Source organism: Bombina bombina, chromosome 3 (assembly GCF_027579735.1).
Source record: "Bombina bombina isolate aBomBom1 chromosome 3, aBomBom1.pri, whole genome shotgun sequence".
NCBI lineage: Eukaryota > Metazoa > Chordata > Amphibia > Anura > Bombinatoridae > Bombina > Bombina bombina.
Window position 1 is genome coordinate 197,941,607 of NC_069501.1, and position 14,835 is coordinate 197,956,441.

Below are 14,835 nucleotides of genomic sequence, written 5' to 3' on the forward strand. Positions count from 1 at the left end.
ATCTTACAGGACTGAACCCGGCTTACTACAGTGTCTTTACAGTCTGAAATGTGTTCTTCCTCCAACCTGTGTGGTAAATACCATAAGTGTAGGGGGCAAGTATTGCTTGACTGAAAGCTTGGCACAGTCTATGGAAGAGGAGTTGCTTGCCCTTAGGGGATCTGCATCAGCTGCAGCAAGTGATGTTGAAAAAGAAATGAAGCAAAGATGTATTATGAAGACGAAAACCAGCAATACAATAGGTCCTTTATCTGACACAAAGGAACGTGTACAGAAGTACAGGGAAGAACTTCAAATTGAGCAGAAGCAAAGCAAATTGGGAGTTCCGTTGACTACTAGTTGTAACATGTACAGACACATTGCCTTTAATGTAGCCGAGATTCAAATGAAAACCGACACAATTGCATTTAAACTGGCTCAGTCATAATATTTTAATGATCATTACAAAATTATGATTGGGAATAATATTTTGTATTAAAAAGAAAAAAGAAATCTTAGCTCAGTGAGTTAAAATATTGTTTCAGTTTAAACTTCTGTTAAAGTAAGTATTTATGTACAAAAGTGTTTATTCATTTTTTTGCTAAAATCAATTATGTAAGAGTGTCTCAAATTCCTGGGTTTTCTTTATTTTCTTAGAAGGATGCTTAAAGGAGAAAAAACTAAATTGATTTTGTATTGCATGCACATAGTTTATTTTTAATGTATTCCACTGTGTTCAAGAGATAGATGAATAGTTTTGATATCTTTAGGGCAGAATTCTCTTAGCTAATAATGTTGAAAACAGCATAAATTCAATAGATGAGTTAGATTAAAATCTAAACAGATGTAGTCTCTAGTTTCATTTTTTTCTATTTTAACTGTTGACATCGTTTACTATGTCACAAGGGTCTTCAATATGTTGCAAACACTTACTGGCATAAAGGGCTAAATTTGTGTGATTGGAGAATAGCATTTGTATGTTTCTAGTTTACCAAAATAAATATATATTTTTTTCTTTAATCAGATAGTGAGAGTCCACGAGTCATCAAGTTTTGGGAATATTCCCCTCTTAACCACTAGGAGGAGGCAAAAGACACCCCAACAGACTAGCGCTTTAAATCCCTCCCACTTCCCATGATCCATTTGTTTTGCCTCCTTGATGAGGAGTGAGATGAAAGTATAGTGCCAGATCTACTCATCTTTTCAGAGGGGATCCTCTAACTGATCTGAGGCCCAAATCTTCCTTGCAGTAACATTCCATTCAGAGAAGCAGTCAAGGAGTTTCTGCCAGGCAGGGAAAAGCTTTTTCTCAGTAAAGAAATGTCACAGGCCTCCCAGGTCAAATGTGGACTTGTCTACCAATTCTGTGCTCTACAGTGAGCTGCTCCTTGTGGATCCACAGCCGTCCCCAGGTGAAATGTGGACTTGTCCATCAATCCCCTGGGTTGAGATGCTGTTACTAACTTACGGCTAGATTACGAGTTTTGCATTATGAGCGGCTCAGTGCTAACTTGCTATTATATTGTCACCGCTATTTCTATTGTGGGTTTAACCTCTTTGCTGGGGTTAAACATACAGTAGTCTAGTGTCATAAAATAACATGCTCCTTAACAGATTAAAGCATATTATTTAATTATTTATTTATTTTTACTATAATGGCCCTTTAATACATTATATTTGTGTTGCCATATTATTTTTAAAGTTTTTTTTTGTTTCCCTCTACTTTAAAGGGACACTGAACCCAAATTTTTTCTTTTGTGATTCAGATAGAGCATGCAATCTTAAGCAACTTTCTAATTTTACTCCTATTATCAATTTTTCTTCATTCTCTTGCTATCTTTATTTGAAAAAGAAGGCATCTAAGCTTTTTTTTTTTGTTTAGAACTCTGGACAGCACTTTTTTATTGGTGGATTAATTTATCCACCAATCAGCAAGGACAACCTTGGTTGTACACCAAAAATGGGCCAGCATCTAAACTTACATTCTTGCATTTCAAAAAAAGATACCAAGAGAATGAAGAAAATTTGATAATAGGAGTAAATTAGAAAGTTGCTTAAAATGTCATGCTCTATCTGAATCACGAAAGAAAAAATTTGGGTTCAGTGTCCCTTTAAATTGACAATGAAGTAATGTCTAAACTAACCCACCAAATGTAGTCCAGTAAATTCTAGCTAAATATTTTTTTAATAATTGCATTTAATATTTTTGCAAGAAAATGTAATTACTTTTCTTTCATAAGATGGTGAGAGTCCACAAGACATTACATGTGGGATTACACTCCAGTCCACTAGGAAGAGGAAAAAACACCCTCACATACCTACCAGAGTTTTAACCCCTCCCACTTCCTGAATCCCTCAGTCAAAGTATTTTGAAGTGCTTATCTTCAAGTCATTGATAGGGGATTTCTGACCAATCTGATACCCAGTTCCCCCTCAAAGTGCCAAAGGCAGGAAAAGACATGTTTTTCATCCATGCCATGAAAATATTTTCCGAGTATGGCTATGTCACAGGCCAACCAGGTGAAAGGCAGATTTATCTGCTAGTCCTGTGGATGTAGTGTGCTGCTCCTTGTGTGAAATGGAGCCTCAATATGTGAAAGACAGCAGCACCACAAGGTGTGTATCAATATCGTTTATTAGTGAGACATCACACGGAACGACGACGTTTCGGTCACAAACTGACCTTAATCATGTTATGATAACATGATTAAGGTCAGTTTGTGACCGAAACGTCGTCGTTCCGTGTGATGTCTCACTAATAAAGGATATTGATACACACCTTGTGGTGCTGCTGTCTTTCACATATTGCATTGATTTGGGATCTGTGCAGGGTCCTGACAGCGTGCACCTGCATACTGGCAGTAAGTGCTGTGCTATTTTCTATGATTGATATGCAGCCTCCCCAGGTGAAATGCAGATTTATCTGCTAGTCCTGTGGCTGTAGTGTGCTGCTCCTTGTGTGATATGCAGCCTCCCCAGGTGAAATGCAGATTTATCTGCCAATCCCCGTGTTGTAGAATGCTCCTTGTGAGATCCTTGGCACTGTGCTTGTGCTGCCTTTGATAGGCACGTCTACTGGAAGCAATTGTCTGCAGCTGAGGTAAGCACTAGAGGCTAAAGTGCTGACAGGTAGGTACTATGCACCTTTATAGCCCACCAGCTATTAGCATGAACATGTACACACCACACAACTTCTACAGCAGTTTTAGGCACTTTTTTAACTTTTTAAAACACATTTGTTGCCGTCACTTTAAATTTACTGCTATCGGTATTACAGAAGATAAATCTCTGTGCTCCCTGGTGCCTGCAGAAATAAATTAAAGTTTGAATTACATTTTCTGATTCTCCATGATAGCTGGAACATTGGGTTTACTTTTTGGTGCTGTTTTAGTTTTATTCCGCTTCACTGCAGTATGATGGCCATCTTTTCAGTGCAGAGAGAAGGACCAGTGTAGAGGATGCAGCACTCAGGCTTATCAGAGCTTGTGCAAAACCCCTTTCTTGCTGTGGTAAAATGTAATAATAAAAAGGCTATTCTAATGGTTTTATTTAGCGCCTAAACCACTGGTTTTCAAGCCTGTCCTCAGGCCTTCCCAAAAGGTTAGGTTTTTGGGATTACCTTGGATGAGAGCAGGTAAAATAAGGTAAAGTTTACTAAACAACTGATTATTTCTCTTGTTAAGTGTAGTCAGTCCACGGGTCATCCATTACTTATGGGATTATATCTCTCCCCAACAGGAAGTTGCAAGAGGATCACCCAAGCAGAGCTGCTATATAGCTCCTCCCCTCACATGTCATATCCAGTCATTCTCTTGCAAGTCTCAACAAAGGAGGTTGTGAGAGGAGACAGGAGTTTTTTTACTTAATTCTTCAATCAAAAGTTTGTTATTTTAAAATGGCACCGGAGTGTGCTGTTTTTTCTCTCAGGCAGTATTTAGAAGAAGAAGATCTGCCTGCGTTTTCTATGATCTTAGCAGACGTAACTAAGATCCACTGGCTGTTCTCGCGCATTCTGAGGAGGGGTAACTTCAGAAAGGGGAATAGCATGCGGGGTCCTCCGCAAATGAGGTATGTGCAGTATAATATTTTCTAGGAATGGAATTGACTAAGAATACACTGCCGTTACCCATATGATGTAAGTACAGCCTTTAATGCAGTAGTAGCGACTGGTATCAGGCTGTTAAATGTATGCGCAGTTGAGTTATTTTCTAGGGACTAGAATTTGACTGAGAAAATACTGTTAATACTGAAATAAATGTATAAGCCTTAACTGCAGTAGAAGCGACTGGTAGCAGGCTTAGTGATAACTTTACATAACACTGGAAAAGTTGTTTTTAAAACGTTTACTGGCATGTTATTCGTTTTGTGAGGTACTTTGGTGATAAATCTTTTTGGGCATGATTTTTTTCCACATGGCTAACGTTTATTTCTGCATAGAAACCGTTGTAACAGGTCTCCCACTGTTGTAATATGAGTGGGAGGGGCCTTTTTTAGCGCCTTGTTGCGCAGATAAAATTCTAGCACAGTCTTCCTGCCTTTTCCTCCTTGATCCAGGACGTCTCCAGAGAGCTCAGGGGTCTTCAAAATTCAATTTTGAGGGAGGTAATCAGTCACAGGAGACCTGTGACAGTGTGTTTGACTGTGAGAAAAACGTTAAATCTAAAATTGATTATCCGGTTGTGGGTATTGAGGGGTTAATCATCCGTTTGCTAGTGGGTGCAATCCTCTGCTAAATTCATACATTTATTGTTAAAATTGTTGGCTATAACTGAATTAGTTCATTGTTATTTCAACTGTGACAGTTTTTTTTTTTTTTGTGTTTTTAAAAGCGCTGCTGCGTTTTTTCATATTGCTTGTAAATTCACTGACAGTTTTTTTCCAAGCTTGCTAGCCTTCATTGCTAGTCTGTTAAACATGTCTGATACAGATGAATCTCCTTGTTCATTATGTTTAAAAGCCAATGTGGAGCCCAATAGAAATTTGCGTACCAATTGTATTGATGTTACTTTAAATAAAAGTCAGTCTTTACCGGTAAAGAAATTATCACCAGACATCGAGGGGGAAGTTATGCCGTCTAACTCTCCTCACGTGTCAGTACCTTCGCCTCCCGCTCAGGAGGTGCGTGAGATTGTGGCGCCAAGTACATCAAGGCCCTTACAAATCACTTTGCATGATATGGCTAATGTTATGAAAGAAGTATTATCTAATTTGCCTGAGTTAAGAGGCAAGCGCGATAGTTCTGGGTTTAGGACAGAGTGCTCCGATGACACGAGAGCCATGTCCGATACTGCGTCACAATTTGCAGAACATGAGGACGGAGAGCTTCATTCTGTGGGTGACGGATCTGATCCGGGGAGACCGGATTCTGAAATTTCAAATTTCTCCAACATTGGTGTGTCCAGTCCACGGCGTCATCCTTACTTGTGGGATATTCTCTTCCCCAACAGGAAATGGCAAAGAGTCCCAGCAAAGCTGGTCACATGATCCCTCCTAGGCTCCGCCCACCCCAGTCATTCTCTTTGCCGTTGCACAGGCAACATCTCCACAGAGATGGTTAAGAGTTTTTTGGTGTTTAAATGTAGTTTTATTCTTCTATCAAGTGTTTGTTATTTTAAAATAGTGCTGGTATGTACTATTTACTCTGAAACAGAAAAGGATGAAGATTTCTGTTTGTGAGAGGAAGATGATTTTAGCAGACAGTAACTAAAATCGTTTGCTGTTTCCACATAGGACTGTTGAGATGAAGTAACTTCAGTTGGGGGAAACAGTTAGCAGTCTTTTCTGCTTAAGGTATGACTAGCCATATTTCTAACAAGACTGTGTAATGCTGGAAGGCTGTCATTTCCCCTCATGGGGACCGGTAAGCCATTTTCTTAGTTAAATATAAAAGAATAAAGGGCTTCAAAAAGGGCTTAAAAACTGGTAGACATTTTTCTGGGCTAAAACAATTGCTTTACTAGGCATATTATGCAGATTCTAACTAATTATTGGTATTATAATCTTGGGGAACGTTTAGAAAAACGGCAGGCACTGTGTTGGACACCTTTTTCAGATGGGGGCCTTTCTAGTTATAGACAGAGCCTCATTCTGGGACTGTATAGGGGTTAAATGTAAAAACGGCTCCGGTTCCGTTAATTTAAGGGTTAAAGCTCTGAAATTTTGTGTGCAATACTTTTAATGCTTTAAGACACTGTGGTGAAATTTTGGTGAATTTTGAACAATTCCTTCATACTTTTTCACATATTCAGTAATAAAGTGTTTTCAGTTTGAAATTTAAAGTGACAGTAACGGTTTTATTTTAAAACGTTTTTTGTGCTTTGTTGACAAGTTTAAGCCTGTTTAACATGTCTGTACCATCAGATAAGCTATGTTCTATATGTATGAAAGCCAATGTGTCTCCCCATTTAAATTTATGTGATAATTGTGCCATAGTGTCCAAACAAAGTAAGGACAGTAATGCAACAGATAATGATATTACCCAAGATGATTCCTCAAATGAGGGGAGTAAACATGATACTACATCATCCCCTACTGTGTCTACACCAGTTATGCCCACACAGGAGGCCCCTAGTACATCTAGTGCGCCAATACTTATTACCATGCAACAATTAACGGCTGTAATGGATAACTCCATAGCAAATCTTTTATCCAAAATGCCTACTTATCAGAGAAAGCGCGATTGCTCTGTTTTAAACACTGAAGAGCAAGAGGACGCTGATGATAACTGTTCTGACATACCCTCACACCAATCTCAAGGGGCCATGAGGGAGGTTTTGTCTGATGGAGAAATTTCAGATTCAGGAAAAATTTCTCATCAAGCTGAACCTGATGTTGTGACATTTAAATTTAAATTAGAACATCTCCGCGCACTGCTTAAGGAGGTGTTATCTACTCTGGATGATTGTGACAATTTGGTCATTCCAGAGAAATTATGTAAGATGGATAAGTTCCTAGAGGTTCCGGTGCCCCCCGACGCTTTTCCTATACCCAAGCGGGTGGCGGACATAGTAAATAAAGAGTGGGAAAGGCCCGGCATACCTTTTGTTCCCCTCCCTATATTTAAGAAATTATTTCCTATAGTCGACCCCAGAAAGGACTTATGGCAGACAGTCCCCAAGGTCGAGGGGGCGGTTTCTACTCTAAACAAACGCACTACTATTCCTATCGAAGATAGTTGTGCTTTCAAAGATCCTATGGATAAGAAATTAGAGGGTTTGCTTAAAAAGATTTTTGTACAGCAAGGTTACCTTTTACAACCAATTTCATGCATTGTTCCTGTCACTACGGCAGCGTGTTTCTGGTTCGAGGAACTAGAAAAATCGCTCAGTAAAGAATCTTCGTATGAGGAGGTTATGGACAGAGTTCAAGCACTTAAATTGGCTAACTCTTTTGTTTTAGATGCCGCTTTGCAATTAGCTAGATTAGCGGCGAAAAATTCAGGGTTTGCTGTTGTGGCGCGCAGAGTGCTTTGGCTAAAGTCTTGGTCAGCGGATGTGTCTTCCAAGACAAAATTGCTTAACATTCCTTTCAAAGGTAAAACATTATTTGGACCTGATTTGAAAGAGATTATTTCAGACATCACTGGGGGAAAGGGCCACGCCCTCCCACAGGATAGGTCTTTTAAGGCTAATAATAAGCCTAATTTTCGTCCCTTTCGCAGAAACGGACCAGTCTCTAATTCTGTATCCTCTAAGCAAGAGGGTAATACTTCACAACCCAAACCAGCCTGGAAACCAATGCAAGGCTGGAACAAGGGTAAGCAGGCCAAGAAGCCTACCACTGCTACCAAAACAGCATGAAGGGATAGCCCCCGATCCGGGACCGGATCTAGTGGGGGGCAGACTTTCTCTCTTTGCTCAGGCTTGGGCAAGAGATGTTCAGGATCCTTGGGCGCTAGAAATAGTTTCTCAAGGTTATCTCCTGGAATTCAAGGAACTACCCCCAAGGGGAAGGTTCCACAGGTCTCAATTATCTTCAAACCAAATAAAGAGACAGGCATTCTTACATTGTGTAGAAGACCTGTTAAAGATGGGAGTGATACATCCAGTTCCAATAAGAGAACAAGGAATGGGATTTTATTCCAATCTGTTCATAGTTCCCAAAAAAGAGGGAACATTCAGACCAATTTTGGATCTAAAGATCCTAAACAAATTTCTCAGGGTACCATCGTTCAAAATGGAAACTATTCGAACGATCCTACCTACTATCCAGGAAAATCAATTTATGACTACCGTGGATTTAAAGGATGCGTACCTACATATTCCTATCCACAAGGAACATCATCAGTTCCTAAGGTTCGCTTTTCTGGACAAGCATTACCAGTTTGTGGCACTTCCATTTGGATTAGCCACTGCTCCAAGGATTTTCACAAAGGTACTAGGGTCCCTTCTAGCGGTTCTAAGACCAAGGGGCATTGCAGTAGTACCTTACTTGGACGACATCCTGATTCAAGCGTCGTCCCTGTCAAAAGCAAAGGCTCATACGGACATCGTCCTAGCCTTTCTCAGATCTCACGGATGGAAGGTGAACAAAGAAAAAAGTTCTCTGTCCCCGTCAACAAGAGTTCCCTTCTTGGGAACAATAATAGATTCCTTAGAAATGAGGATTTTTCTGACAGAGGTCAGAAAATCAAAACTTCTAAGCTCTTGTCAAGTACTTCATTCTGTTCCTCGTCCTTCCATAGCGCAGTGCATGGAAGTAATAGGATTGATGGTTGCAACAATGGACATAGTTCCTTTTGCACAAATTCATCTAAGACCATTACAACTGTGCATGCACAGACAGTGGAATGGGGATTATACAGACTTGTCTCCGACGATTCAAGTAGATCAAAAGACCAGAGATTCACTCCGTTGGTGGCTGACCCTGGACAATCTGTCACAGGGAATGAGCTTCCGCAGACCAGAGTGGGTCATTGTCACGACCGACGCCAGCCTAGTGGGCTGGGGCGCGGTCTGGGAATCCCTGAAAGCTCAGGGTCTATGGTCTCGGGAAGAGTCTCTTCTCCCGATAAACATTCTGGAACTGAGAGCGATATTCAATGCTCTCAGAGCTTGGCCTCAACTAGCAAAGGCCAAATTCATAAGGTTTCAGTCAGACAACATGACGACCGTTGCATATATCAATCATCAGGGGGGAACAAGGACTTCCCTGGCGATGAAAGAAGTGACCAAGATAATTCAATGGGCGGAGGATCACTCCTGCCACTTGTCTGCGATCCACATCCCAGGAGTGGAAAATTGGGAAGCGGATTTTCTGAGTCGTCAGACATTCCATCCGGGGGAGTGGGAACTCCATCCGGAAATCTTTGCCCAAATAACTCAATTATGGGGCATTCCAGACATGGATCTGATGGCGTCTCGTCAGAACTTCAAGGTTCCTTGCTACGGGTCCAGATCCAGGGATCCCAAGGCGACCCTAGTAGATGCACTAGTAGCACCTTGGACCTTCAACCTAGCTTATGTATTCCGACCGTTTCCTCTCATCCCCAGGCTGGTAGCCAGGATCAATCAGGAGAGGGCCTCGGTGATCTTGATAGCTCCTGCGTGGCCACGCAGGACTTGGTATGCAGACCTGGTGAATATGTCATCGGCTCCACCATGGAAGCTACCTTTGAGACAGGACCTTCTTGTTCAGGGTCCATTCGAACATCCGAATCTGGTTTCCCTCCAACTGACGGCTTGGAGATTGAACGCTTGATTTTATTAAAGCGTGGGTTTTCAGATTCTGTAATAGATACTCTGATTCAGGCTAGAAAGCCTGTAACTAGAAAAATTTACCATAAAATATGGAAAAAATATATCTTTTGGTGTGAATCTAAAGGATTCCCATGGAACAAGATAAAAATTCCTAAGATTCTATCCTTTCTACAAGAAGGTTTGGAGAAAAGATTATCTGCAAGTTCTCTGAAGGGACAGATCTCTGCTTTATCTGTTTTACTTCACAAAAGACTGGCAGCTGTGCCAGATGTTCAAGCATTTGTTCAGGCTCTGGTTAGGATCAAGCCTGTTTACAGACCTTTGACTCCTCCCTGGAGTCTAAATCTAGTTCTTTCAGTTCTTCAAGGGGTTCCGTTTGAACCCTTACATTCCGTAGATATTAAGTTATTATCTTGGAAAGTTTTGTTTTTGGTTGCAATTTCTTCTGCTAGAAGAGTTTCAGAGTTATCTGCTCTGCAGTGTTCTCCGCCCTATCTGGTGTTCCATGCAGATAAGGTGGTTTTGCGTACTAAGCCTGGTTTTCTTCCGAAAGTTGTTTCCAACAAAAATATTAACCAGGAGATAGTTGTACCTTCTTTGTGTCCGAATCCAGTTTCAAAGAAGGAACGTTTGTTACACAATTTGGACGTAGTCCGTGCTCTAAAATTCTATTTAGAGGCTACTAAAGATTTCAGACAAACATCTTCCTTGTTTGTTGTTTATTCTGGTAAAAGGAGAGGTCAAAAAGCGACTTCTACCTCTCTTTCCTTTTGGCTTAAAAGCATTATCCGATTGGCTTATGAGACTGCCGGACGGCAGCCTCCTGAAAGAATCACAGCTCACTCCACTAGGGCTGTGGCTTCCACATGGGCCTTCAAGAACGAGGCTTCTGTTGACCAGATATGTAAGGCAGCGACTTGGTCTTCACTGCACACTTTTGCCAAATTTTACAAATTTGATACTTTTGCTTCTTCGGAGGCTATTTTTGGGAGAAAGGTTTTGCAAGCCATGGTGCCTTCCATTTAGGTGACCTGATTTGCTCCCTTCCTTCATCCGTGTCCTAAAGCTTTGGTATTGGTTCCCACAAGTAAGGATGACGCCGTGGACCGGACACACCAATGTTGGAGAAAACAGAATTTATGCTTACCTGATAAATTACTTTCTCCAACGGTGTGTCCGGTCCACGGCCCGCCCTGGTTTTTTAATCAGGTCTGATGAATTATTTTCTCTAACTACAGTCACCACGGTATCATATGGTTTCTCCTATATATATTTCCTCCTGTCCGTCGGTCGAATGACTGGGGTGGGCGGAGCCTAGGAGGGATCATGTGACCAGCTTTGCTGGGACTCTTTGCCATTTCCTGTTGGGGAAGAGAATATCCCACAAGTAAGGATGACGCCGTGGACCGGACACACCGTTGGAGAAAGTAATTTATCAGGTAAGCATAAATTCTGTTTTTAAATTTAAGCTTGAGAACCTCCGTGTATTGCTAGGGGAGGTGTTAGCGGCTCTGAATGATTGCGACACGGTGGCAATCCCATAGAAATTATGTAGGCTGGATAAATACTATGCGGTACCGGTGTGTACTGACGTTTTTCCTATACCTAAAAGGCTTACAGAGATTATTAGCAAGGAGTGGGATAGACCCGGTGTGCCTTTTTCCCCTCCGATATTTAGAAAAATGTTCCCAATAGACGCCACCACACGAGACTTATGGCAGACGGTCCCTAAGGTGGAGGGAGCAGTTTCTACTTTAGCCAAGCGTACCACTATCCCGGTGGAGGATAGTTGTGCTTTCTCAGATCCAATGGATAAAAAATTAGAAGGTTACCTTAAGAAAATGTTTTTTCAACAAGGATGAGATTATGAACAAGCTTAAAGCCCTTAAGCTAGCTAATGCATTTGTTTCGGATGCCGTGGTGCATTTAACCAAACTAACGGCTAAGAACTCCGGATTCGCCATCCAGGCGCGCAGAGCGCTATGGCTTAAATCCTGGTCAGCAGATGTAACTTCTAAATCTAAATTGCTTAATATTCCTTTCAAAGGGCAAACCTTATTCGGGCCCGGCTTGAAAGAAATTATTGCTGACATTACTGGAGGTAAGGGTCACTCCCTTCCTCAGGACAGGGCCAAATCAAAGGCCAAACAGTCTAATTTTCGTGCCTTTCGTAATTTCAAGGCAGGAGCAGCATCAACTTCCTCCGCCCCAAAACAGGAAGGGACTGCTACTCGTTACAGACAGGGTTGGAAAGGCAACCAGTCTTGGAACAAGGGCAAGCAGGCCAGAAAACCTGCTGCTGCCCCTAAGACAGCATGAAGTAAGGGCCCCCTGTCCGGAAACGGATCTAGTGGGGGGCAGACTTTCTCTCTTTGCCCAAGCTTGGGCAAGAGATGTCCAGGATCCCTGGGCGTTGGAGATCATATCTCAGGGATATCTTCTGGACTTCAAAGCTTCTCCTCCACAAGGGAGATTTCATCTTTCAAGGTTATCAGCAAACCAAATAAAGAAAGAGGCGTTTCTATGCTGTGTACAAGACCTCTTATTAATGGGGGTGATCCACCCAGTTCCGCGGTCGGAACAAGGGCAAGGATTTTATTCAAATCTGTTTGTGGTTCCCAAGAAAGAGGGAACCTTCAGACCAATCTTGGACTTAAAGATCCTAAACAAGTTCCTAAGAGTTCCATCATTCAAAATGGAAACTATTCGAACCATCCTACCCATGATCCAAGAGGGTCAGTACATGACCACAGTGGACTTAAAGGATGCCTACCTTCAGATACCGATTCACAAGGATCATTATCGGTATCTAAGATTTGCCTTCCTAGACAGGCATTACCAGTTTGTAGCTCTTCCCTTCGGGTTAGCTACGGCCCCAAGAATCTTTACAAAGGTTCTGGGCTCACTTCTGGCGGTACTAAGACCGCGAGGCATAGCGGTGGCTCCGTACCTAGACGACATTCTGATACAAGCGTCAAGTTTTCAAACTGACAAGTCTCATACAGAGATAGTTCTGGCATTTCTGAGGTCGCATGGGTGGAAGGTGAACGTGGAAAAGAGTTCTCTATTACCACTCACAAGGGTTCCCTTCTTAGGGACTCTTATAGATTCTGTAGAGATGAAAATTTACCTGACGGAGGCCAGGTTATCAAAACTTCTAAATGCTTGCCGTGCCCTTCATTCCATTCCACACCTGTCAGTAGCCCAGTGCATGGAAGTAATCGGCTTAATGGTAGCAGCAATGGACATAGTACCATTTGCGCGCCTGCATCTCAGACCGCTGCAATTATGCATGCTCAGTCAGTGGAATGGGGATTACTCAGATTTGTCCTCTCTAATAAATCTGGATCAAGAGACCAGGGATTCTCTTCTCTGGTGGCTTTCTCGACTCCATCTGTCCAAAGGGATGACCTTTCGCAGGCCAGATTGGACGATTGTAACAACAGATGCCAGCCTTCTAGGTTGGGGCGCAGTCTGGAACTCCCTGAAGGCTCAGGGATCGTGGACTCAGGAGGAGAAACTCCTCCCAATAAATATTCTGGAATTAAGAGCGATATTCAATGCTCTTCTAGCTTGGCCTCAGTTGGCAACACTGAGGTTCATCAGATTTCAGTCGGACAATATCACGACTGTGGCTTACATCAACCATCAAGGGGGAACCAGGAGTTCCCTAGCGATGTTGGAAGTATCAAAGATAATTCGCTGGGCAGAGTCCAACTCTTGCCACCTGTCGGCGATCTATATCCCAGGTGTGGAGAACTGGGAGGCGGACTTTCTAAGTCGTCAGACTTTTCATCCGGGGGAGTGGGAACTTCATCCGGAGGTCTTTGCTCAACTAATTCATCGTTGGGGCAAACCGGAACTGGATCTCATGGCTTCTCGACAGAATGCCAAACTTCCTTGCTACGGATCCAGGTCCAGGGACCCGAGAGCGGCGCTGATAGATGCTCTAGCAGCCCCTTGGGGTTTCAACATGGCTTATGTGTTTCCACCATTTCCGCTGCTTCCTCGGCTGATTGCCAAGATCAAACAGGAGAGAGCATCAGTAATTCTGATAGCACGTGCGTGGCCACGCAGGACCTGGTATGCAGATCTAGTGGGCATGTCGTCCTGTCCACCATGGTCTCTACCTCTGAGACAGGACCTTCTAATTCAGGGTCCTTTCAACCATCCAGATCTAATTTCTCTGAGGCTGACTGCATGGAGATTGAACGCTTGATTCTATCAAAGCGTGGCTTCTCGGAGTCAGTTATTGATACCTTAATACAGGCTCGGAAACCTGTTACCAGAAACATTTACCATAAAATATGGTGTAAATACTTATATTGGTGTGAATCCAAGAGTTACTCATGGAGTAAAGTTAGGATTCCTAGGATTTTGTCCTTTCTACAAGAGGGTTTAGAAAAGGGTTTATCTGCTAGTTCATTAAAGGGACAGATTTCTGCTCTGTCTCTTCTGTTACACAAACGTCTGGCAGATGTTCCAGACGTTCAGGCTTTTTGTCAGGCTTTGGCTAGGATTAAGCCTGTGTTTAAGACTGTTGCTCCGCCTTGGAGCTTAAACTTAGTTCTTAAAGTTCTTCAAGGTGTTCCGTTTGAACCCCTCCATTCCATTGATATTAAGCTGTTATCTTGGAAAGTTCTGTTTTTGATGGCTATTTCCTCGGCTCGAAGAGTCTCTGAGTTATCTGCCCTACACTGTTATTCTCCTTATCTGATTTTCCATTCAGACAAGGTAGTTCTGCGTACTAAACCTGTGTTTTTACCTAAGGTGGTTTCTAACAGGAATATCAATCAAGAGATTGTTGTTCCATCATTATGTCCTAACCCTTCTTCAAAGAAGGAACGACTTTTGCATAATCTGGACGTAGTCCGTGCCCTGAAGTTCTATTTACAGGCAACTAAAGATTTTCGTCAAACTTCTTCCCTGTTTGTCGTTTACTCGGGACAGAGGAGAGGTCAAAAGGCTTCGGGTACCTCTCTCTCCTTTTGGCTTCGTAGCATAATACGTTTAGCCTATGAGACTGCTGGACAGCAGCCTCCTGAAAGAATTACAGCTCATTCCACTAGAGCTGTGGCTTCCACCTGGGCCTTTAAAAATGAGGCCTCTGTTGAACAGATTTGCAAGGCTGCAACTTGGTCTTCACTTCACACTTTTT

General features: G+C 42.3%; 1 protein-coding gene across 1 annotated transcript in view; it reads left to right on the top strand.

Annotated features, from left to right (window-relative positions):
• LOC128652276 (Fanconi anemia group B protein) overlaps window positions 1-824 on the top strand; it is a 167,888-nt gene extending 167,064 nt beyond the window's left edge. The window contains exon 8 of the mRNA XM_053705214.1: window positions 10-824. Within this exon, the coding sequence (XP_053561189.1) occupies window positions 10-427 (418 nt within the window). The 3' untranslated portion in view covers window positions 428-824. The remainder of the gene's footprint in view (window positions 1-9) is intronic.
• Window positions 825-14,835: the final 14,011 nt, after the last annotated feature.